This window comes from Pteropus medius, unplaced genomic scaffold (assembly GCF_902729225.1).
Source record: "Pteropus medius unplaced genomic scaffold, Ma_sr-lr_union100, whole genome shotgun sequence".
Classification (NCBI taxonomy): domain Eukaryota; kingdom Metazoa; phylum Chordata; class Mammalia; order Chiroptera; family Pteropodidae; genus Pteropus; species Pteropus medius.
The window spans coordinates 684,303-710,095 of NW_024340697.1; the positions used below are offsets into that span (position 1 = coordinate 684,303).

The following is a 25,793-nucleotide window of genomic DNA, read 5'->3' on the forward strand; positions in this document are numbered from 1 at the left end:
TTACAACCTGACTACTTGAAATGATAATACATGTCTATAAATTTTGGTATATTTGCTTTTTAAAGTTAATTTCTGTACCTCATAATAGCTTTAGTAAAATATATTTCATTAATCTTTTCCTTAACAGTTAAGTTAATCTGATCATATTGACCTGCTATATCTATTTCACTTCTAGCTTCTTTCCTCTTATTTAGGGACCTAGAATTAGAATTTCTTAGTTTATATTCAAATGTTCATTGACTCCAATTCTGGGAGACTTTATAAACATAGCTGTGTGGTTGGTTCCATTGCCTTGAACACAGCAACATGAAATTAGGTTATAAGGATTATGATTCACATGGATCACTTCATTCCATGTTATTCCACAGCCACAGGCTGATTTACTAATCCTGATCAGCCATCTTATAAGAACTGTAGGATATCTATCATCCATCCGTCCGTCCGTCCGTCCTTCTATCAATCTATCATCTATCTAACCAGGCAAACTTAGATCCATCAATTATTGAAAGATGGGTTGTCCTAGAAAGAGAGTCTATAAAGTCATTCCTAGCATGTGAGTTATAGCATCTTTAACTCTAGTAAACTGAAAGTAAGCATCCTTAACTATTGTAGGTATTTATTATGGGATAAATCCTAGTATATAATAATACCTTTATGACTAATCATTATATCCACTGTGCACAGAGCTTACTAATTTATAGTTAAGTAAGAGTCAAATATCTCCAAATAACTAGTTATATATAAATTTGGTTACCTAGTATCTGGATCTGTGGCCCCCAGAGACTGCCTAAAAAAGTCTTCATCCAATATTCTTCTTTTCATCTTTTATGTAATTGAATATCCTTCCTTATAAAATCCCAAGTTATTGCTAATTCAAGTGGATTTCATAGGCTGCCACTGGTGTACATATATTAGTAGGTACTACATAAAAGAGCTCCAGGAAACTACTGGTCTGCATTCTGCGAGGATGCTTTCAAGGATGCTATTCATTATCTCATAAAATGTCCTCCCTTTCAGGACCCTTGAAAGACTTTTCTCTCTGGTTCGGGTATCAGGAATGCTTACACTTCTCCCAAGACACTGGTTTTGAAGCATGGCCTCCGAATAATTTTAAATGATGCCATTTCTTTCAGGTGGGCAGCCGAAAGCTTAGAGCCAAATTGGTGGCCCAATGCTAACAAATAATTTTTAAAATGTCTCACCCTGTATACATCTTTCTGTATACATTGTGTATACATCTTTATGAGCCAACTTAAATCCTTTACAAATCATGAGGTTGATATGTAAAAATTCATTAAGCTTCAAGAATTTTAAAACCATAATGATTTCAGTACTTAGTAATGCAAATAAACCTCATTTATAAATTCAAGACAATGAGGTAGCATATAAGTAGCTTGAAAAAAATCAGTTCAAGTTGATTCTCTGTCCCTATATGGCAATAAAAAACATTAACAATTACTTTTCATGATTCTGGGTTAAGAATTAGAAAATCACTATACATAAAAGATAACAGAATCATGATTCATTTTTATGAAATAGTTATCCAAGCATGTTGATTTAGATTTGGGTCACAGTATGATTTACTCTAATTTAAAACTCATTGACACAGAAACTAGATTGAAAAAATCCAGGGCAACAGACTCTTAAAAGATAAATAGAGACATGGAAAGAAAAAAAATCTGTGGTTCTACCACCCAAAATAACTCGTCTCTCATTCTCTCTAGCAGCTCTCTCTAGTTTTTAATTAATTAATTAGTTAATTAATTAATTAAATTTTTAATGTCTAAGGTTTCCTTTTGGGGGGCTAGGTATTCCTATGATGTAATCCTGTTGCCTTGTTCATTAAAAAGGGTATTTTCCAACAATACTACAAATTCCTTTTAAACACTAATACATATACTCCATCAATTAGATAGAATACAATTTACCATTTCGCTGTGTGGATATATACATTTTTTTCCCTAATTTTTCACTATTTTAAATAACACTCTGAAAAAACATTTTGGTACACAACACTTTTTCTGTACTCAGGATTTTTTCTTTAGAATAGATTTCCAGAAGTTAGTTACCAGGCAGAGTAAGAATGCAATCATTTTAAGATTCTTAACATACTTTGCCAAGTGGATTTTCAAAAAGGTTTTAGCCCTGCCCCAGGCAAGTGTGCAAATGCCACTTCACTGCTACCAGAATTAGCCAAGGTTCGATGTAAGAAACGACAGCTTAATAAATGTCCTTACAGATCCCCATTGCTGCTGAAGGGTTTGTAGTTAGCACTAAGGTCACAGGGGCCCAAATTAAAGACTGGTAGGTCTTATTTTTTTTGAAGCTTTGCAAAATCACCTGGAGAAAACTGGTTTGCAAAAGCTAACCAAATCGAACAAACAAAAATCCAAACAAGCAAACACAAACCCCCACAAAATCACAAAGTGCTGAATATACAAAACTCAGGCAACATCCCACAACTGTAAAACATGATATAAATCTAATGATACGACAGACAGCAAATGTTACTTTCCTTAATATTTGTTGAGTGCATTATGCTGTGCCAGGCACAGGGTTAGGTGCTGTTAGGAAATGAGCTTCGATAGACAAGTTCACGGTTAACCTCATCTACCCAATAGCCTGCTGGCCTCCACGTCCTACCACTATATCCCATTTATCAGACAACCAACATTTCTAGGAAACCTACTGAAGCAAATTTATTTCTTTGCAGATCGTCTTCCATGTTTGACTTTGCTCACAACGTGGCGGGGGATAAATCCCAAACATAACTTAGCTCGATTTTATAGGAATATGTGGTTGGGGAGAAGTGGCGGGGAGGACAGCATGATCAACAATGATTTAGAATTAAAGAAAAATGCTTACTATGCTATTTATTCCAGTTTCTGACAGGTCAAACATCACTGTTACCGGTTTCCCATTTTCTCTCTTAGCATAACGTTCCAGCCAGAACGCGATAAGCTTCTTTTTGTCCAGTATGGTTTTAGGGTCTTTTATATGATACTTCACCCTGATCCAGACTTTCAGCAGAACATAAGATAAAAATAAGAAAAATGTTTATGGCATTGTAATTTTTTTTTTTATACTTATCCTTTCCGTTTTTCTTCACTTATTCATTTTGTCTCTCAGATTAAACACGTCTCTTCTTTCTTTAAAATGAGAAATAGTGTGCACTTGGGAACCTTAAAGAGTAGCTGAAAGGTAAACTATTTTTGTCCCCTTAGGAAATAAATTTCGCAAGTAAGGTGGAAAAGAGTATACAGGTGAACAAACAGTATTTGGTAATAACCTAAGAGTACTGTTCACTGTGCTTAACGAAAAGAAAGCCATTGGCTCTGTCAAGCACTAGAAAAAAATGTTCCTTCCAGAGGAAAAGTGTGGACAGAGGCGCTATGAAGGTGTGAGCAGGTGTCGTGCATGTGGGTGGAGTGTGGCAAACCATTCAGAGTGGTGGCAGCTAGGACAAAATGTGATGACTGGTGAGAGGAGAAGCTGAACAGACAGGGCTGGGCTTCAAGGACTCTGAATGCAATGCTAAGGTGTTTTGATTTTCCTATTTACAACATCTCTCAGGCAGCAGCACAGAGAGGAGATGGGAAGAGGCAGAGGAGGAAACCCAACGGGTGATGCCCCGGGAAGGGCTGGGGGGTTAGGGGGACAGTGAGGGACTGAAATGAGGAAGTGCTGGTGAAAATGGAGAGGGGCTAACTGAAGCTGTGTCAGAGGGAAGAGCCAATGGCTGCTGGCCTGAGCTGGACAGAGCAGGGACAGAGCAGGTGGTGGGACGTGGATGTTCAGCTGTGTGTTGTGTTGAGGGCAGCCGGCTGGCAATCAGTTTGGTGGCCCCAGTCAGTGGGCAGCTGGGCATGTACGTGCATGTTGCCTGGGGACAGTGTGGGCTCTCTGCTGTTTGAGGGGAGGAAGCTGAAGCTGTCGTGGTGCTTGAGATCACCCAAGGAGACTGTATCAGCTAGAAAGTAAGAGGCCAAGGAAGGAATGAAGCTAGGGAAGCACTTTTAAGGGACAGGCAGAAAGAGAAATGCGCAAAGAAGACTGAGGAGGAGGAGCCAGCGACAGGAAAATGCAAGGAGTGCTGTTCAAACAGGAACAGACCACATGCCACCGAGGGCAAAGTGCGCACTGACCATGCAGTAAGCTCACTTGGCAGGACATCTGCTCAGGATGGCGCTCTGACACTCCTGTGGAGCCTCAGCCTTGGTAAAAAAAAAAAAAACCAAGCTGGAGTTTGGGCAATGGGGAGAGAAGAAAATCACTGGGAAGGCAGGGAGGAGGGTTACCGTTCCTCCCGCCATGGGCTATCACACAGATTCACGAGACGTGAAGGGGAGAAGACTGGGAAACTTGAAAAACATCCATGGATCAACCCTTAGGGGGCTGTCAAAAAAGATGTTCCATAAAAATGCTGGGTTGAAGTTTAATATGACAGTCAAATTAGAAAGAAGATAGAGACTCTGGATTACATTATTTTGGCTGCTTTAGAGGACGCAGCATTTGCCTTTGCTGCCTGGTTTATTATAATGTAAACAGTAGTACAACTCGTAAGTATGTGATGCTCGGTCGGGATGGCTCGAACAATCCCCAACTGCAGGAAACTCGCCGTGTGCTACATATGGAGAAAGTGCTGCCTATTACGAATTCTGTTGAGATAAGGACAGCTCGAAATCTTGAAAAGCCAGCACGTAAATATACTTACACAACTTGTTGCCTTCTTTGTCATAACCGTGGAGATAAATACCACCGATTTCGAATAACCATCTGGGAATGGAGGATTCAGTCAGATCTAAAAAGTGATAAACTGGTGAGTAATTGTAACTTAGGGGCCTTTTTAAAAAGAAAACATAATGTAAAGGTTAATGTTATGTAGCTCTGACATAAAAAAGATAAAGCTTATTTAAACATCTGGATAGATTCCAGTAAATAACGGTGTTTCTTACTAAGTAAACTAACTGCATAAAGACATAGATGAGAGAAATGGAAAAAACATCTGTTGCTCTTTGACGCTTCAGCCACTGTTTATGAAGACACATTTCTATGTCCGGTTGTGTTTCAAATAATGACTTGCAGACAAATAATATCACTGTTGGACAATTTCAAGAGAACGTGCCCTGCAAACACCCACATTACAGCTTCAGAATTAATGAAAAAATCACTATGGTTTCTTTTGAAAAATAATATTTTCCCACAAAGTTTGATGTGCAGTGGAGTCTAATTTTGTAAACTTGGGGCAAGTGGAAAACACTTCAAGAAAAATGCCAGCTCCTTTTTTGGCAGGAGGAACAAAAAGGGCCTGTCCCGTCTCTAGCGAGGCTGAGAACCAACAGAAGCAAGGCAGCACGTGGCAAGGCTCTTGTTACCTTCACAAGTAATTCCCCAAGAACTTTCAAAGATTTCTTTATCTTTCCCCAACCCTTGTATCATATTTCTGCTGTCTGCCATTGGAAACAAGCAATTCTATGTAAGAAAACACTACTGTTAAGTTTAAACATTAATTTTGTACTTAAGTGATTTAGGAATATCAGATTTATATTACTTTGTGTGATCAATAAGTGCTCCACTGTTTGTTGAAATTACCTATGTATTTTTTTTTACATTTCCAATCAAATTGTTTCTTAAATACTCCCCTTCTGATGGAGTCCTTCTACAAGTGTGAGGCCTGGAGAGGGTGTCTGCTCTGGATTTATTCATCGACTACTTTGTATTAAGTCTCTAGACTCAGTCACTCCAGAGTTTATAATCTTCAAGGTCAGGAAATTCTTTATACCTCATCGAAAGCAGTAGTTATGCCAGTTTGTTACATTTTCAGGAGGAAAGAGAGAGAATGAGTAACCTTTCCTGGGAAGATTTCTTTCTATACTTGAAGACTATTCTAAAACCCCCTAAGATTTCCAAACCCCTTTCTGGAGAAAATTTCATTTTTAAAGTGGGCCTTGAAATTAAGCCATTAAAAGAAGGCTGCCATAGGCATCCTTGGGAATCAGCCTGCTTTTGGGGGACCTCCATTCATTAATCCTATATGGAGCACCTAGTGGAACAAGGAACTCTGGGAATAAAGACATAAGGCAACAACTGAGAAAAACAGGCAGGTAGTATCTCCTTATCTTTAGTCCTAATAGTGAAGATGCTGACGCTGTCCTGCTATTATTGTTTAATGGTACCAAAGTAAACAAGCACAGGTTAGGAGACTCTGCTGTGCGTGAAGAACGGAGCGTGATTCTATTCCCTGGTGATCTCATTTCCTTATGAATGATCCAACTTTTAAGACTTACTCATATGACATTCCTTTCAAAGTGTTACTGGGTCTGTATAAAACTTTATATTCCGGTGTTTATGATGCTTGTCGAGGATACTTGAAAATACACTATTAGATAAATGTGAAACAGTAATATTTATGAAGGGGATAGTATACTGTCGGGGTTAAATCGAACAGCTTACCATTGACAGCTATTTCTTTCCTCCACTGAAAACTCTCATCGAGCATCTTCAGTGTTTCATCTATAACATCATGTCTCCAGAATAAGTAATTTTCAACCCAGTTATCGTCTTGTTGTAGCCTTTCAACGTCACGTGGATCGTATTTATCTGGCTTATCTAGGGGAAAAACAGTAATAAATATCCAAGTCAGATACATTCTGCAGTGAATAATAACAAAAGCTAATGTCAAAGGAGAACAAAGACCTCGAAGACAAAGCTAAGCTATTTGAAGAAAGACTCAGGGATGCAGTTCAGATGAAAATGCGATTTCAAGGACTGATGGAATTTCTAAGTGCGAGGAGATTAAGTTATCTAAAGGCTGCAGGTTTACTTTAAACCACCATAGATTTAAAAAATAAGACCATAGTCAAATATTTTGCACGACTCTCTCTAAAACTATAAACCAACATCTGGGAAGATCAATTATGTTATCTGAACTTGAAATCCTTACCCTAGTCAATGAAAAATGAAACTATATGTAAAAGAATTAAGTTGTACTTAAAGACACTTTTTTGACAAGTGTCATTAAAAAAAAAATGAAAATACAAAATGGAAAACTGACCATGTATGCAGCAGTTAACATCACCTATAATTTACCAGAATAATTGTTTTCAAAATAATTTCTTATTCTCTGCCTACACACACGCTATGTTCTTACCAACCTCTATACTTGATATTCCTCCTTCCACACCCTGCTCTATTTTTCTGTCATTGAACCTTCCTTGTCTCCCTACAACCACCTCTGCACATCCAAATTCTACATTCTGCAAGACTCCTTTCAAATGCTTCCTCTTCCATAAAATTTCCCCTGAGTCCAGAAGTCATTCCTTCCCGCTTGTGAACAGCTACAGGACTTGAACTAAGCCTTTCTCAAGGCACTTAGCATTTTCCCCCTTGAATCAGAGTCACTGGCATGCATAGCATATCTTCTCATATAGAGACCATAAAAGCAAGGTCTAGCCAGCCTAAGAATCCTCCGAAGCAGATTATAGTAGTGCCAATGAAAAGGCCTTCAGGAAACTTTTGTTGACTGAATCTATTCCTTCTCTATTTTTATTTTCTCTGTTAATGGTACTCTCCCAGGCACCCTAGCAAGAAACTTCAGAAAATTCTCTGGCTCTTTCATTTCTGCTTTGTCTTTTTTTCTTTTTTGAATCTAGTTAGTTGCCAAGTTTTATAGATTCTATCTCCTGTCCGTTTGCTCGGCCTTATTTCAGACCCTCAGAGATGATAGCCTAAAGGGCAGGATAATATAAAGTGCATTCAGAGAATTATTTTCTTTGAGTCTCAATTTCCTAATCTTTAAGCTGCTTTAGATACTCACAGGATTATGTGAGGATCAGATGAAAATGTATATGTGGAAGTACTTGAAAGTTTAGAGCACTATAAAATATGAGGCCATAAACTACGCATGTATAGAGCGTTACCTTGGAAAAGGCTTTCAATATTTGGGTTCTATTTTTCTAATCTATACAAAGAGGGGTTCTGTGGTACGTAAACCTTGGGAAATGTTTTTTAGCTCTGCTACTGGAAAATTCATCAGCATTCAAAACAACTTTTCTTTAATGATCATTTATAAACATGCGTTGGATAGAAAAGTTTACACTGCTTAGCATCAAGAGAGCCCTGGGAACACCTGACCCCTGAAGAAGCGTCATCCATTTTGCCTGCTGGCGGTCCTCTCCTCTGGACCAACATGGCGTTTTCCTTGAAATTACAGGCTGACTTCATTCATTTTTAAGAAAATTCCTGCCAAATACCTAAGTCTGAATAACAGTTTACTTGCCAGTTGTTCTTTCAAATAAAAGCGGTGGTCTATAAAAAAGTGACTAATTCAGCTGGCAATTCAAACATGTAGAAGTGTTTAATGCATACTTCCCAATTTTGTCACACACAACATTAAAAAACAATGTTACTCAAGGGTCAAGATTTAATAAAATTCACTGTTTCATCAGAGGCTTTCTAAAATAAAATCGGCTTTTTATTTTAAACTGAGAGAACCAACAATGAAGACTACAGTGACTACTAGCCTTGATTCAGGCTGCAGAGTGAGCAGTTCTACCCACCAATGCTTCTGTGTAATGGGTACAAATGTCGACAGGGTGATAGAGGCAAATGGTTTCTTAGTATTATCATGAAAATAGTTTTGACCTCACTGGCTCCCGAAAAGAGTCTTGGGCGTCTGAACTCTGAGAACCACTTAGAACAATAGGCGGCAGGTGGTAAAAGCTCAATAACTATTTAGCCATAAGAATAAAACATTGTTATTTTCATTATCACTACCACTGCTGGTATTCACCACTAAGGATTCTGTAAATAGGACAGTGCATGTTATTAAGAAATTTAAAGCCGACTGCTCCTGGATAGCGTTTAGGAATGCAGATCTTTGAAATTAGAAATCTCTATATTAAAACGAATATTGGTATTAATAAAACGTGTACTTACATATGACATACCTGTTCAACATTCACCCCTAGATAGGAGTGAAAACAGAGTGGAAAAGACTGAGGAAAGAACTGGGGAGGGGATCTTTTGGGGGTGGAGGGAGAGAGGCAGGAGAAAAGTGGGGGCAGAAGAGGGCTGAGGGGGAGGAGAGGGAAGAGAGAATGAGAAAGAAACAAAGTGAGCATTCAAGGAAAGGAAAACTTGGCCTAGGACCACAGGGCCAAGTGTAATAATAACTGTGCTTAGGACAAAACAATTTGCTGCTTTCAAATACAGCCTCCAGACAACTGAATACTCAAGTTTCAGGGATTTTTCAGAAAACTAGTCTTTAGGTAAGTCCAGATGTTATGAGAAGCAGCTAAAGATGGACACTCAAAAAAGAAGCTGCTAAAGATATAAAACATACTTGTGTGCACACACACTACCCCTAAAAACCTACCCAGGGCACCATTTTGAAAGACTTTACCTCATAGAGATTAGGAAGAGATTAGTTTTGAGGAATAGAATAAAGAAATAAAATGGAGTCACTGTAGTCAAGGTGCTAAATTGCTAAAATCGAGTAGGTTGAGGCGTGAAGAAACGATTCTATTCTTGTTTTAACTAGCCTGGGAACGTAAAATTTTGAACTTTCCAGTCCTGTGTCGATGCCTGGACCTCCATATAAGCCCCTGATTACCTGCTGAGGGACTCACATATCTAGACCATCAGATGTGACCAGATCTCCTGGTGACCATCTTCTGGACCACCTGGCATCCATCAGCCAGACTGCCTGACTTCTGACTGATAACTGGGACGAGTCCTAGGGCTAAGAACGCAGGGCTGATTCTTCTCAAGGATGGGACTTTTAAGAACTCTCATCTTTTCTTTTTTTCTTTGGAACACTTCCGGGTTTTTGCCTAGCTGTGTTCCCAGTTTGCAAACTCTAAAGCACTTGAACAAATCTCTATCATTTATTTCTAGCCAAAGCCTTCGGACTTTTTGAGTTCGTCTGACAGTTTTATATACCAATAACGTATGCATACTTTCATAATAGTGTCCTTATTTAATCTGGCTGTGGACCAGTGAAAACTTCATCACAGGCCAGCAATCTCAAGTGGTACATTTTTAAGACTCAGCCTTGCATTTCTTCAAAATAGCTCAAAGCTCATTTCAGCCACTCTTCTGTTAAGAAACCTTAGGGAACTATTAGCACACCTGTGCTTCATTGTTTTTTCTACTATTTGTTCTTATATGAATTTTGCTCTGTAAATTGGTTTTATATTCATACAGTGTATCACCACTGAACACATTGCAAAGTTCATAATTTGGCTGAGAAATAATTAAACGGTGATTCACCTCTGGATCAGGGGAAAGATAAGTCTCTCAGCTTTTCATCTCTCTCTCGTGCATGCATGCACACAGACGCGATATCCCCTTCACACTGTTTCTCATGTGTATACTCTGAAAAATGTTGCAACATAGAAAATACAATTGATACTCATAAAACAAAGTTTCTTTATTAACATTTCTTTTTGTCTTGTACTTGATGGCTGGTGAAATTACCAACAGGGCAGAAACTGTGTTTTAAGGTAAACAAATATGAAAAGATTTCTAACCAGATTCGGGACACAGGACAGAGGGATGGACTCAGAAGACCCCTGCTCCTATATAGAGGGAGACTGAGCAAGTCACTCGGTCTGATTTTCTTCCCTGTAAAATGGAGATAATTAAGGTCTGCCTACCCACAGTCTTATGAAGATCAAGGATACTTTGAAAATGTTAAATACTATATGAGTAAATTTTATGCATATTAGATTAACAAGAGTGCTACCCCTGAATAGAAGACTTAATTCTAATTGACCTATTAATCAGTTGAGAAAATCTTGGAAGTATATTGTAGTTATTATAAGTGTACCTAGAATTCAGATAAAGTTTGAAAAAAATGCAAAAGTATTCTGATAACAAAATGAATCTCCACTTTCCTGTGAACCTATCTGGGGAGAGACTGAGAGGCAGTGATCTTCTTTGATGGGATTAAGCCACTGGCCTACGGCAGTGATTCTCAAAATTCAGCAAGCATCCAAATCACCAGGAGGGCTTGTTAAAACAGAGATTAGGTCCTACCCTTAGAGTGTCAAAATCATGGGTGGGATCCAAGAATCTGCATTTGTAACAAGTTCCTACAGGATGCTGATGCTGCTGTTGGTCCAGGGACCACACTTTGAGAGCCGCTGGTTTACTGCAGGGGTTGGCAAACTTTCTGTATAGGGCCAGATGGTAAATATCTAAATATCCTGGATTTTGAAGGACACACAGGGTCTCCGTTGCTGGTTCTTCGTTGTTGTTGTATTTTTAGTGACCCTTTAAACATACAAAAAAACATTCTTAGCTCGAGGGCTGTTTGAAAACAGGACTTTACTTACTGACTCCCCTTTGGTGTAGAGAGCGGCAGTGCTTTCTGCTTCAGCTCCGGTCTTTAAAGAGATGGATTCATATACTGGATATGTAAGAGACACACTATCTTAGATGATATATCACTCTGCTCATCTATTCAGGTTTTCTTTCAATGTTCTTTCATAACATAAAAGTACATTTCTTTAGTTAGATTTGTAGGCAGCTTAGAGATTTTTTGTGTTGCTATCATGAAGCAATGAATGATAAGATTGGCAAATCTCATACCTATTATATTCCTTGCCATACTGTTAACTAGATTATTTTATATACTGTATCACTGTCTTTTTTCTGACTATGGGAATTATTTTGAAGTTTCACAATTAAACATGACATTTGTTATAGGTTTTTAGAAGATAACACAGTTAAGGAAGTTTTCCATGTTTGCTAAAAGTTTTGTTTGCTTTTTCATAAAGTTGTATTATTGTCAGCGTGATTTCTCTCTGTTGAAATAAACACTTTCTCTCACTTAATTTTGTTAATGCATATATGTTTATATTGACTTAAACAAACAGAAAAAGGAAACAGAAACAAATATGGTTACCTAAAGAGGGAGGAGAAGGGAGTGATAAGGCACAGGAGAACAGGAGACTAAAGACACTCCTCAATATTTATCTTTTTATAGTTTTGATGGTTGAACTGTACCTATTCAAAAGTTTCATTGAGGAGCATTATGTTAATGTAGCAAATTCCTCTGCTGCATTTTCTGATTATGAATCACCTTCGCATTCCTGGGACTAACAAAGCTGCTTTTGCCTTATGTGTACATGTGCATCTTTATGAGGGCGTAGAGAATGGCAGGAGATTTGTGACTACCAATTCAATATCTTTAATAGTCACTCATCTATTTAGGTTTTTTACTTCTTGTTGAGACAATTTTAGATGATTTTTCTTTTCTCTAGAAAGTTTTACATTTAATCTAAGTTTATTAACTTACCGTGATAAAGCTAGTCATTGCAGTCCCTGATCTTAAAAATCTCCATCACATCTATAAGTATATCTGCTTTTATTCCTAGTGTATGCCTTTTTCTCCTTTTCTTAATCACTCATCCTACGTTTTTGTCTATTTTATTAGTCCTTTCAAAAAACCAGCTTACGTTTATTACATCTACTATCTTTTTTCCCCATACCATGAATATCTGTTCTTACCTTATTTCCTTCTACTTTCTCTGTATTTACTCATGTTCACTTTGTAGCTCCTTGAATTGAATTTTTAGCTTTTTATTAGTGCCTTATTTTCTAATGAATGCACGTGAGACCATAGATGTTTTGTTATTGCTCAGCTTTAAGTTTTTGCAATTTTCATTGTGATATCCTTTTTAACCCACAGGTTATTTAGCAGATATAAGAATTACACACATTACTAGGAAGCTGTTAACCTCTGGGTTATTTAGAGGTGTGTTATTTCAGTTTCTTAACACTTGATTTGTTTTTAAGTAACTGTTTATTGTGACTTTTAATACAGTCGCATAATGGTCTGAGAACATGGTCTATATGATCTAGCTGCTTTGTAATTTCTGAGACTTCTTTTATGACTTAATATGTGGTGAATGTTTGCAAAAGCTCCAGGAGCAGAAATATATATTCAAAGTATATACTCTCTATTTGTTGGGTAGGAGAGTCTATCCACTCGCACATACACACACATACGCACGTATCTATTATCAACTTTGTTCACTGTGGTGTTTAAATCTAAAATCTTAAGGATTTCTTACTTGTTCTCTTTATTTCTGAAAGAAGTTCATTAAAATAAAGCTTTTGCTTTATTATTTTAGATACTTTTATTTTACTTATTTATTTATTCATTCATTCATTTATTATTATTTTTTTTAGGCAAGACAATCCTTGGTTGACCTCACAGATTGCAAGGACCTTGTCAGTTTACAATCCCTTATTTTTTTATTTTTTTTTTTTTACGCCTACAGCACCTGGTCTTCCTAGGTGGTCTCCCATCCAAGTACTAACCAGGCCTGACCCTGCTTAGCTTCCGAGATCAGATGGGATCGGGCACGTTCAGGGTGGCATGGCCATAGACCATGTTGTTAGTTTCTAACTGTTATAACTTTTTAGGGTTCCTTTTATCACTAGTAGCATCCCTTTTTATATGTATTGTTTTTCACCCTAAACATTTTGTCTAATGAAAGTACAGCTAACACAGGAACACATTTGTTTAAAATTTTTTTTATATGCATCTTTTTCCATCTCTTTATTTTCAGCCTTTCTACATTAATTTATATTAAGTTAGTCTCATAGGCAGCAAGTAATTAAGATTTTAAAAATCTACTCTTGATAGGAAGTATATATTTGTTTCTATTTGTGGTAACTATTGATAAAGTTGGATTTTTTTCTGCTGTTTTACTCTGTTCTCTGGTTACTATGCTGCTTTTTTCCTTCTTTCCTGTCTTCTGCTAGAGAGGTGATGTTTTTCTTCATTCTCTTTTTCATTTCTCCACTGGTTTGGAAACTGAATATTTTATTTCTGTCTCTCAGTGGTTACCCTAACTTTAAATATTCACACTTAAATGACAAAATCTACAGTTAATATCTCTATCCTTCTGAACGAGTTCTTATAATGTTTTACCTGTCTCCTCTATTCCTATCGTTAACTTTTTTTACTATTAATATTAATTTAGATTGTTTCTTTACTGATTGGCTTACCAATCTCTTTGCTTTTCATTGCTCCTTGCATCCCTCTGCTTCCTCTTGGGTTCTATTTACTTATTAGTGAAGTAGTCTAATAGATTTTTTTTATTAGCAATGGGCTGTCAACCTTTGTATTCTTGAAAAATTTTACCTTCAATTTTGACTAAATATTCTAAATTGCCAGTTATTTACCTTGGCACTTTCCGAAAATTATTTCACTGTTTCCTGGCATTAACTGTTGCTGATAAGAAATCAAGTATCAGTCTGATATTTGTTCCTTTGTAGATAATCTGTCATTTCTCAGCGGTTGTTAGATTTTTTTTCTTTGTCCTCGGTGTTCTCAGTTTCCCTATGATGTGCCTATGGATTCATTTCTTTTTCTTTACGATGCTCAGATCTTGTTATGCTTCTTTAACCTGAGGATTTGATGTTTTCTATAAACTCTGGAAAAGTATCAACTATTATATCTTCAAATAGCACTGCCTCTATTTTTTTCCTTCTGGAAGTCCTATTAAATGTATATGGGGTTTCTTATGTCTTTTATTTTCTCTTACATATTTTTATGTTTTTTTTTTTCCCTCCAATGATCTGGATATAGAGTGCCTGTATAAAAACTTAAAAATTATCTATGAATGTCCTATGTCAGTTGTGAATATATAGCACTATAATGGGAAAAGAAAAGCTTTTGCAAATCATGGCCCAACTAGTAAATATAAAATAACTAATGTCGAAAAATTTCTATACATATATGCCAAATATCTGTAGTCAACAAATTCAGCCAGATAGTTTAGATGGAAAAGAAGCAATTTTTGTCCTCCTATTCCTTGTGAAATGGCTGCAGGGGAAATATTTTTTTATGTATTTCTACGAACTCTACTCCACTTCCTAGAGATGTAATCAAACCAAAATTCTTGTCAGAGTTTAAGTTTTTGGTAACGATACAGATTTGGTAAATAGACCACTCTTGTCATGCAAGCTTTTCAATTGACAAATGCCTAAAGACAAACTGACATCCTAGAAGTGACAATATTTCTAGTAACAGGCTCTTTAAAATTGTGTATCTCACTAACCATTCAGGATGAGCATATGAGAAGAATAGGTATCAACAACTTACAGAGATGAGTCAAAATAAATATTTGCCAGGCACTGATAAGTAATTATTGAAAATTAAGATCCCCAAATAAGCAGGTCTACCAGTTCTCTATCTCATCACAAATATATCATTCAAGTCTCTATGTGAAGTTAGCCTTATATTCTCTATAGCAGAGACTTAATATTTTTAAATATGCCACAAATGAAGATTCTTACGATCTTTTCTTCTTCCGATCATGACAACTTTATCTGTCTTTTAGAGGCTTTCTCTCTTGGGGATGACATGCAACACGTTAGTTGTGAGGACTAATTTATGATCACCTACCATATGCTAGCTCAAAAGAGAGCTAGCTAGGTACTGCAGATGCGAAGATGAATAAAGCATAAGCTGATCCCTTGGGTGGTTCATAATCTAGAGAGCTTATGTAAAATACCCAATTGTGTAGTTACACTTTAAAAGTCATTTTCTTTCCACCTTTCCTTTCCAGAGATAATAAACAGGTACTTCCAGTTGATAATGTGCCCTTTACCTACAGGGTTCCTTCCATTCACTGCTCATCTTCCTGTCCTTGAAATTCTGAGATCCTCTACGATACTGAAGTTTCCTGAGCCTTCTACTTTTCTAACCACTTTGCCTCCTTGAGCTTAATAAAATGAAGGCATTCCTCAAGGTTAATTGCTTAATTAAAAAAAAAAAGACAAAATACTTTTTCAAAATTAAGAGTTTACCATCAAGGGAAAATCTAAGGTTATACTTTAGATCAAACGGTAATGATTCCAGATATAAGATCTGAAACTCAAGAAAGAATGGTAAATAGAGATATTAGTAAATATATGGTAAGTAAACAAGGATACAAAAACTATAATAATAAATTAGGGGGAGGGGTGAATATGAGGAATCAGGTTAGAACTACACAATGACCGCATCTTTCAGGAAATACTAACTCATTTTATGAAAACTGCATACTCTTGATCTCAAAAGTGCACAAGAAAACTACCAAAAAGGAAAATTACAGGCCAATTTGTGAATATAAGAGCAAAACTCCTAAATAAAATGTTAGTTAACTGAATCCACCAATAAATTTTAAAAACCTGATTAATATAATCTACCATACTAACAGATTAAAAGAAAAACATCAAGTGGAAAGCTTATCAAATGCGATAAATGTGTTCAATAGATAAATAAAATGCATTTAGTGAAATTCAACCATCAATCGTGATAGGAACAAAGCAAGAAAGAAAAACCAAAAGTAGCAAATCAGGAATAGAAGGAAACATCTTCATTTCGATAAAGGATCACTACAGAGACCATACTTAATGGTGACATGCTCCGGGCTATCTTTCAAAGATTAGAAAGAAGACAAGTAAGCTTTTATCATTGCTTCTACTCAAAACTGTTCCAAAGGTCCCAGGCAGTGTGAAGTAAGAGCATTGAAAGATGTAAGAATTGGAAAGTTAGAAAAAACACTGCCATTATTTCAAGGTGATATTATTGTCTATGTAGAAATCCCAAACTAATCCCAAACTAAGAGATGTATTAGAATTAATAAGAGTAAGGTTTCTGAATTCAATATTAATGTAAAAAAATCAAATGCACTTTCTATAAACCAGCAACAATCATTTAGAAAATAAATTTTTAAAGGATACCATACAAACGATATTTTTAAAACTTAAAAAAATTTTAAAAAACATGTAAAGTACCTGGGAATAAATTTAACAAAAATAGGTTAACCTTTATGTTTAAAATTATAAATCTTTCAACAAGAAAGAATTTAGCAGGTAGAAAGATATACCGGGTTCTTGGATAAGAAGACTCAATCATGACAATGTTAAGTCTCCCAAAACTGAACTGCTGATTTAACACAATTCCACTCAAAATCGCTAAGTTTATTTTTTTTTTAGAAACATGATAAGTTGATACTATAATCTATATGGAGGAATAAAGGGCCAAGAAAAGTCTGAAGAAGTGATTTTCACAGAAGTGGAAACGAAATGGCTCATAGAGATATGAAGAAATGCTCAATCTTGCTGGTGGTACTCAAGGGCAAATTAAAACCACAATGAGATACTCCAACGACCCCATCAGATAGGCAAAAATTAAAAAAGAAAAAATGCCAAATTTTAGGGTGTGGAATAACAAGAACTCTCAGATACTGCTGGTTAAAATGAAAATTGGTACAATCATTTTGGGAAACAGTTTGGCATTACCTAGTAATGTTGAACATGTAAAGCTGAACACGTGCCTATTCTACAACCTGCCCATTTCACTGTTGGGTACAAACCCTAGAGCGGCAGTTCTCAAATTTTAGTCTCGGGCCCCCTTTTACACTCTTAAAAATAACTGTGGACCTCAAAGAGCTTTTTTGTTTATATGGGTTATATTTATTGGTAGTCAGAGCAATGACATCATCACATGCTGTATAACCGATGGAAAACACTGTATGCTTGCGAGAGAATGACAAAAAAGGAAAATGATGTTTTAGTGTCATGAAAATAGTTTTGCTCTGTAACACCTTGAAATGGGCTCAAGGAACTATGTACAGTTCCTGGATGAAGTTTGAGAACCACTGCCTTAGAGAAAGTGTAGGCACCAGATATACATAAGAAATGTTCACAGTAGCGCTGTACATAACAGTAAAATCTAAAAATAACCCCAAACCTATCATCTGGTATACTCATTCTGTGAAGTACTACAGAGCTGTAAAAAGGAATCAATTACAGTACGGTTATATTTGACAATATGAATGACTCTTGAGGAATAGAAGCAAGTCATGGAATAAATATTCAGCTTTTATTTAAAGTTTATAAAGAGGTAAATTTAGTAAGTGTACTGGAGAGGAACACATCATAGGTGGTAAAACTAATGAAAAGCAAGGGAATGAGTAACACCAACAAATGCAGAACGAGTAGGAACAGGAGGTTCTTTCTATTTCTTTGGCTGATTGTTGAGTACGTGGGTGTTTATTCATGTTTCATACATTTTGTACATATATTTCTAAATTAAAAAATAATAAACCAAGACAAAAAAAATTAAGGGACTAGAACAAGTTATTGGATGAGAGAAAATTTAACAACAATGGAAGAAACCACAAAGCGGTAAGTTTGAATACATTCGAAAAATTAAAATGATATAAGAAAAGCCCAAACCAATTATAAAGTCATACTAATGAAAAAAAAAATTAAACTGCAAATGGACGTAAACATAGGAAGAGTAGTTTATTTTCACTAGTAATCAAATGCAAACTAAAACAAAGAACCATCTGTTAAGAAATGATGACACTATGGCTAAGGCTGGGGTGACATTAACACTTTCATGAGTGCTAGCGCAACTTCTATAAAGGAGAGTTTAGCACACATACGAAATAAAGTGTCTTAAAAACACTATTAAAACTAGTCATTCTACTTTTAGACACAAGTCAAGGAAGTAATCTACTGCACCTAATACTGTATTAACAAAAAATTGAATCTAAATGTCCAAAAAGGGACATTTAAAAGAAAATTGTCTTTTATTTAGAGAACTAAATAGTAAATGGTAATATAAAATGTGGCTTACTTCAGAAATATGAGGAAATAAGATCATGTCAGTAAAAAACAATGCAACACAAAATTACATACAAAATGGTCTTTTAACTATGTTTTTTTAAATGTATAGAAAAAAGACCAGAAAAACATCTATTGTTAGCAGAGCTATGTCTGGATGGTGAGCTTATGGGGGATTCTTCAGATGCTTTTGGTATCACCCAAATTCATTTAAGTGTATTCATATACTAGTAAAGTCAGAAAACAAACCTGAAATAATAAAGCCCACAAAACTCTCAGTAGCTCTCCAAACTCACTAAAGCGCAAAGGCATCGCTTAGGTGTCTCAGGCTCTCTACACTTCAGTGCCACTGTTCTTAGCCATGTGTGCTTACCCTCCCGAGGCTCCTCAAAGTGGACTTCCTACAGCTTCCTGAACATGCCCCCACACCTTCTCACTTCAGTGCTTTAGCTCACATTATCGGATCCGCCCGGATCACATTCTTCAATTGGACGAGTTCCACCATCTTCCAAAGTCCATGAGAAACACCATTTTATTCTGTGATTTTTTTTTCTAACTCTGTGCTAACCCAGCCACCCCAACCATGTGCTTTTTCCTTGTCTTTGACGCTTACAGAAATGACTGTAGCACTTATTACTCTTGAAATAAGTTGCCTTTTTAACAGTTCTGCTTTAAAGCCTCTACTAGATGCTAGTAGTTCAGGAAGGGGCTTTATCCTTCTTCAGCTCTTTCTCTAATATTGACACTCTTCTCCAGAATTAAGCACATAGTATTTGAGGAACTGAATAAATTATTGTCACAAGGGATTAGTCTTGCTTTGGCCACAAGGAGGAAGAGAGAACAGGAAATGTTACTCATTTGAGACTCGGGATAAAATTTCTCACAGGAACGAGGAAAAAAAAGGACCATTAATAATGCATGAAACAATAATAGACTTACATTTTATTCTTTTTGCCAGCTACAAATTTATCCATAATTGGTAACTTAATTTCTATGGAAACAAAAATGTGCTTGGAACTCCCAAGAATCTATCTCAAAGAAGTTTTTGGAGCAGAGCCAGCGCTTAAAGTGATATAATTGCAGATAGTATTTTCCTTTAGCAAAAACATCACGATTGCTTAAGTCTGCCTCAGCCTCTTCTGAAAGAAAATATTGTTAATGTGACAATAGAAAAGGTGAAATGAAAGAAAGAGGGAAAGTGGACGTTCTAAACACCTGAGCTAAGTTTTCAAAAGTGAACTTGGAGAACATATAAATCGAAAACCCTTTTAATCACCTTCGTATTCTACGTTTATATGATGCTATATTTTAGGAAACAACTGAAACTTAAAGAGGAGAGAGTCTAAGGTTTTTATTTTTCTTAACCACGCAAGTCTTTAAGTTAATATTTACAATGGCTGTGCAGATAACCCACCCACGTGCATTCGCACATACCCAAGTGTGGATATTTAAAGACAAAACCCTCCCTATACTTAATGCCATACATTGCTCTACTTAGAAACAATGCTTGTCTTTGAGACATATTGTGAGGGCTGTTCCTTGCTAGATTTTGGTGGGGGAGGGAAGCTGGTTAGGATAGCTCTTCAAACGAACTTAGACTAATCTCTGTATGTATATATTTGAGCAATGCTATATTCATCAATGAGTATGTATTGATGAGAACTGTGCTAGGTATACAGAGGTGAGTCTGACCTTGCCCTCAACGTCCACAGGTTGCCTCAGACCTATATATATTCTTCTGGAGGAAATGAACAATAAGCAAACAAATTAACAAGATAATTACAAGTTATGGTTAAGACCTGCAAAGGAGACAAAATAAACTAGGTAGGGAGGCTATTTAATAAATCAGCAAAGGCCTCTCAAGACATTTAAACCGAGATAGAAAAGGACCTGGCCATGCATACTACCTGGCCTAGAGCCTTCCAGACAGACAGAAATGGAAAGGTCCCGAGATGAAAACAGACTTTGTTTAAAGAATATAAAAGAGGCAGTGTGGCTGGTCATGCTTTGCAAACTGTGGGTCACGTTTGTGGATTGTGATAACAATTTTGTGGGTCACGGCATCAGGTAGTCAGTCACAGGTTTTCAAAATAAGTATTCTTTAACAAACTTTTGTTTCAGTTTTTTTGTAAGCGTGTGTACTGGATTGCAACATAGTATATGTTTCTTACTGCGGGCAGTGATAAAATCTGTACTAAGTAAAGAAAGTAGGAACAGATGAGGATAGAGGAGGGGTGGGAAAAATCTAGGGCATGCATGGTCTTGTACTGTAGGTCACCATAAAGAATTGGGATTTTTTTTTTTTCTAAAAGGAAGGTACTGAAGGGTTTCAAGCTGGGGAGTGACATGATCTAATTCATCAGGATTGTGCTGCCAAAGATTACTATAGTGAAATTCAGAAGACCTGAGCACCAGCCCTGGCCTAGCTACTAACCCCAGGGATTTCGGGAAAAATCAATGAATGTCTCTAACCTTTCTTCATTTTAAAAATAAGGTTGGAGCAAGATGACCTTTATCTTGTCTACTGCTACATTTCTACGACTATATTTTGATTCCTCGTTTGGGCATAAGTAAAAGACTACTGGGGAGACACCAGCTCATTAGGTCAAACTCTTTTGACAGTAACCAAAATAATTCTTGAGGCTAAAGATTCATTGAGAGCCTACTGTATGCTAACCCCATGCTAGACAGTTTGATATATGCTTTCTCCTTCAATCCTCCTAATTATTCATATTTCACAGCTATGGAAACATGCTCAGAAAATACAAATAAGCTATTAAGTGGCAGGATCAGGATTAGAATAATATATACCAACAATTATTTTTAAAAAGTTACTGTATAAGAATTAAGTCATCAAATATTGGACAACTCAAGTATCTGTGACATCTGCAACCAGAATGTTCAAGCAATAAATCAATTCTGGACTCAGGTACTTTGCTAGGTACAGTGTAGGATGAAAAGATAAGAGCTTGATTTCCGGTCAAGATGGCAGAGTAAAATATTGTGTCAATTGTAATTGAAAATAATTTTAAAAAAGCTCCAGCACCGGAGGGCCTATTCTGTGGGTAGCATACTGAGTTGTATGATGTGGAATTAGGCAAAATATTCAAGGAATTTGGATTCCCAATTATGTACACGAGAATAATCTTACGGCAATTTCCAGATTTATTTCCGAGATTGCTGCTGGTAAAAGGTTAGCAGAGGAACTGTTCGTTGGAAATTGTCACCAGTGCCATGGACTTAGAAAGTGTCCTCCAAGTTCCCTAAACTCGAGATGCTAGAAACTCACCGATTCCCAACTTACGTTAACCCTCTGGCAAGCAATGGACACATCACCTGTCCACTTGGAGCAGTGTGCATGTCATGTTACGAGAGGAAAATTTTGGAAACGTGCAAGGCATCGTCAATGTGAGAGTCGAAACAGTTCCTAATGCTTCCCACAGAGACACCCACAAACAGTCTAGCAAAGTTGAGGACGTTCATTGCACACCTGCCTTAACACCGAGAACGCGGTACCCACCTGTCACATACTCAGCTTCGAACCTCCGTCGGGTTTCAGAGATGAGCTTGGCTTTATTCTGGAAGGAAGACAAGAGAGGCTTAGACACCAAGTGCACCTTCCTGCTTTCCCTCAGCCCAGCCCACCTGAACCTGGGAGCTCAGCCCCCGGCCTGAGAGGATTCCGGGTCTGGGGAGGGGACCGGCAACGGTGCGGTGCGATCGACTCCTCACCTCCGCCATGGCCGCGGGCGTGGACATGATTGCCGTCGCTGTTACCACTTGCACAGCTGCCAGTCCCAATATCTCATCACGGGCCAGGCTGGCCCTGAGGTAGAGAGGGAAGGGCAGAGGTGGAGGCGGTCGCGTGATGCCGGAAGGCGGGCGGACGCGTTGCTGCGCCGCCCAATCCTATACAGCCGTCTGGGTCTGGAGGCGGGATCAGGCCCTCAACCTGGTTTTCCATTCGCTTCTTGTTCGGCTCCTCCCCTAACGTTCCCTGCACCGCGGCCCCACCCCCACCAGCCGTCGGATCGTAGGCGCTTCCCCCGCGGAACTCCACCCGAGCGATCTCCACCTGTCATCCGCTTTCACAATGTTTTCCGGAGGCTCCGCCTCCTCTGAGCTCAATGCGGCCTCCGGCCCGGCCCTCCCAGGATGCAGCGCGCTGGCGGGAGGTTTGGAGCCTCGGGACACTGCGCCCAGGTGGGCCGTTAGGAAAGTGGCAGCGGCAGGACGCGGGGTCCCGCGCGCCGAGGTAGGGCCAGCGTGTGTTCCTTTACCCAGCCTTCGCAAAGGGACAGCAGGGCTCCAGTTTCTCCCCTGTCCCGTAGTTGGGGGAGAGCGGGAAGGAAGCGGGCGTCCCGAGGCCTATGTCCATCATCCTGTGAAATATCTAGATTTTAACTAATTGACATACTCAGGGATATTTCGCTTGAAACTTCCTTTACCCCTGCAGCATCTTTCCCACTTGGAATGTGAGATACTTAACAAGGAATATGTCTTTTAAGTATTTAGACAGAAACAATTATATAAAGTTAAGAGATGTAAAACATCTTACATTATTAAGGTGATTGTTCTCAAAACAGGGGGCAGTTTTGCCTCCCAGGGCACATTTGGCAATGTCTGGAGACTTTTTTGTTGTCAACCTGGCAGCAGCCTGCTACTGGTATCTGGTGGGTAGAAGCCGGGGATACTGCTAAACTCTACAATGCACAGGACAGCCTCACAATTTATCCAGTGCAAAATGTCAAAATTGAGAAAGATCGATTCATAACGTACTGGAAGCGCATTTTCTGGTTGTTGGTTAAAAAGTTGAAATCGTTTTTGCATTCAGTAATATTGCCTTTTAAAAATTGAAAGATACTCAAAACTACAAAGACATTGTAAGGAGAGCAGTCCTTATGCTTCCACCAGCCATAGTCAATCACGATTGACACTTGAGCGCCTTTGGCCTCAGACTTCTTTTTATGTTTACATTTTTATGGAGAAAAAATGGATGATATGTTGTTTAAAAAGTTTTCGGGTGCATTCTTGATAGCTTTTTGCACAGGCATACCTACTTTTATCGTGCTTTGCTTTATTGTGCTTCACAGGTGCTGTGTTGGTTTTTTTTTTTTTTACAAACTGAAGTGCAGACCTGTCACCAAACAAAAGATTATGGCCGGTTTATTGTGATAATTTTTTTATTATATGCCTGGAACTAACCCAAGACTATCTCTGAGGCAGGCTTGCATATTGAATCTCTCTCTAAAGTCTCCCTACCCCTGATTTCCATCCCCTCTCTTGAATAACAGTACTTACTTAGATGTGGCATGAATCTTTACTTGTTTTTTTCTTTGGGGAGGAGTGGGGTGGGATGGGGTGGGCTGCCCAGTTTGAATCCTGGCCCTGTCACTTCCTATCTGTAGGCCTCTGAGATGATCCTTAAATGTCATGCCTCAGTTTCCCCATCTATAGGATGAGATCATGGTGCATGTGGCACAAGGATGTCGTGAGGAATAAATGAGTGAGTCCAAGTTCCAACAGTACCTGGTACAGAGAAAGCACTTGAAATATAGCCATTGTAGATGAACAGAAAATATGTAATGTTTTATGTGTTCTGATTTACGTCAATAGTGTACTGCAGTATACGTTTTTCTGCAACTTAATTTTTCTCATTTTGTTTTTGAAATCTAGCCATGATGATATACATAGATCTAATTTATTCCTTTGAACTATGGTATGATATTCCATCTGTATTTATTCATTCCCCTATTGGTGTTCATTGAAGTTTTTACTATTTTTTTAATATTCCACATTACAGCATAGTGAACATTCTAGAGCAATGTCTTTGTGCATTATTATGTAGGATTATTTCTCTCGATTTATAACTAGAAACGAAATTGCCAGATATATGCATTTTCATTTACTGCCAAATTGCCTTCCACAGTCACCTCTCCCTTTAAGTGCTCATAATTATGTCCTAATCGATGGCTCGGCCTCCAGTCTCACCCCTGTCTGCAACACTGTCACCAGGATCTTTGTAATACAGAAGTATACTCTTATGATGGCTGTTTTTAAAATATTTCACTGGGTCATCATTGCTTAGAGAAAGTAAGAAATCCTTAGTATGACTTAGAAAAACCTCCTTTAGCTTAATCTTTCCTACCTCTCTTAGTGGATCACCATTCCCCTACATTTACCTGCATTTCAGACAACGAGGCATTGTTAGAAAGGGGAAAAAGCAGACACTGATTCTGGGTAGGCCCCAACAAATGACTTCTAGTTATATAGGTAGAAAAAGGTTTTAACAGTGGACCTATTCTATAGCCAAGTTAATTTACTTAGATAACAATGTCCTATGTGTTGAAAAAGGCACATCTATCAGTATTATGCTTGTAAGATTATGTTTAATATTAGGTGAAACTTTTAGTTAGCTATGTCTTAATTCAACCCCTTTTCCAAAGATATTTTGTATTAGTTGTAATCAGCATGGTTTCTTAGAGACTTTTTTAGATTTCATCTGCAGATCATATATAGTGCACTTTTCGGATCATCCTGAACCAGATCTTTAGTAACTTGAGGAGTTATGCAATTCACAGCACCCAAATGAATTTAGTAGCATTTAAAGAGAACATTGTTTATTTGTTTGTGAGGCTGGTGGAGAAGAGCGGATGAGGATGATATCATGTATTATTTTCTGGTGTGCTCACGTCTGTTTTCATTTTATGTATAAAGTATAGTCAACTTTGGTGTCTGGTAATACAAGAACAGGAAAAGCTCAAATTAATTATGTAGCATTTTATAAATACTCTGCTTCCACATCTCCCCTCCACCCCACATCATTGCTGCAACGTGAGGTAAAATTTAACTGGTTTGAGTTACGTGTTTTTTCTGCAGCCACTGTTGTAAGGATATTAAAAAGTCAAATGACTTAATATCCCAGTGTCCTGATAATCAGGGTTTGACTAATCAGGGCTTGTCTATATTGGTTTAAGAGCCTCTAAATTGAGCCTCAGTTTTATTTCCAGATTGTTTCTATTTAAAAAAATAAAATAAAACTACCACTTATTCCATGGGTTTAAAGGTTTATTTTATGAACATATGCTAAGAACATATGTAACACTTAAAACAGATGTTGCATCAGTATAAAATAACATAGATATACATGT

General features: G+C 37.5%; 1 protein-coding gene and 1 non-coding gene across 3 annotated transcripts in view; both read right to left on the reverse strand.

Moving 5' to 3' along the window:
• Nucleotides 1–22,538, reverse strand: part of MOSPD2 (motile sperm domain containing 2) — a 43,341-nt gene extending 20,803 nt beyond the window's left edge. For both annotated transcript variants that reach the window (XM_039873590.1, XM_039873580.1), the window contains exons 1-5: nucleotides 22,375–22,538; nucleotides 22,163–22,220; nucleotides 6,454–6,609; nucleotides 4,715–4,801; nucleotides 2,866–3,020 (exon numbers count right to left, since the gene is read on the reverse strand). In XM_039873590.1, the coding sequence (XP_039729524.1) occupies nucleotides 2,866–3,020; nucleotides 4,715–4,801; nucleotides 6,454–6,609; nucleotides 22,163–22,220; nucleotides 22,375–22,401 (483 nt within the window). In that variant the 5' untranslated portion in view covers nucleotides 22,402–22,538. The remainder of the gene's footprint in view (nucleotides 1–2,865; nucleotides 3,021–4,714; nucleotides 4,802–6,453; nucleotides 6,610–22,162; nucleotides 22,221–22,374) is intronic.
• LOC120611887 (5S ribosomal RNA) lies at nucleotides 13,284–13,402 on the reverse strand. The gene has a single exon (XR_005655308.1). It is a non-coding gene; the product is annotated as a 5S ribosomal RNA (ribosomal RNA).
• Nucleotides 22,539–25,793: the final 3,255 nt, after the last annotated feature.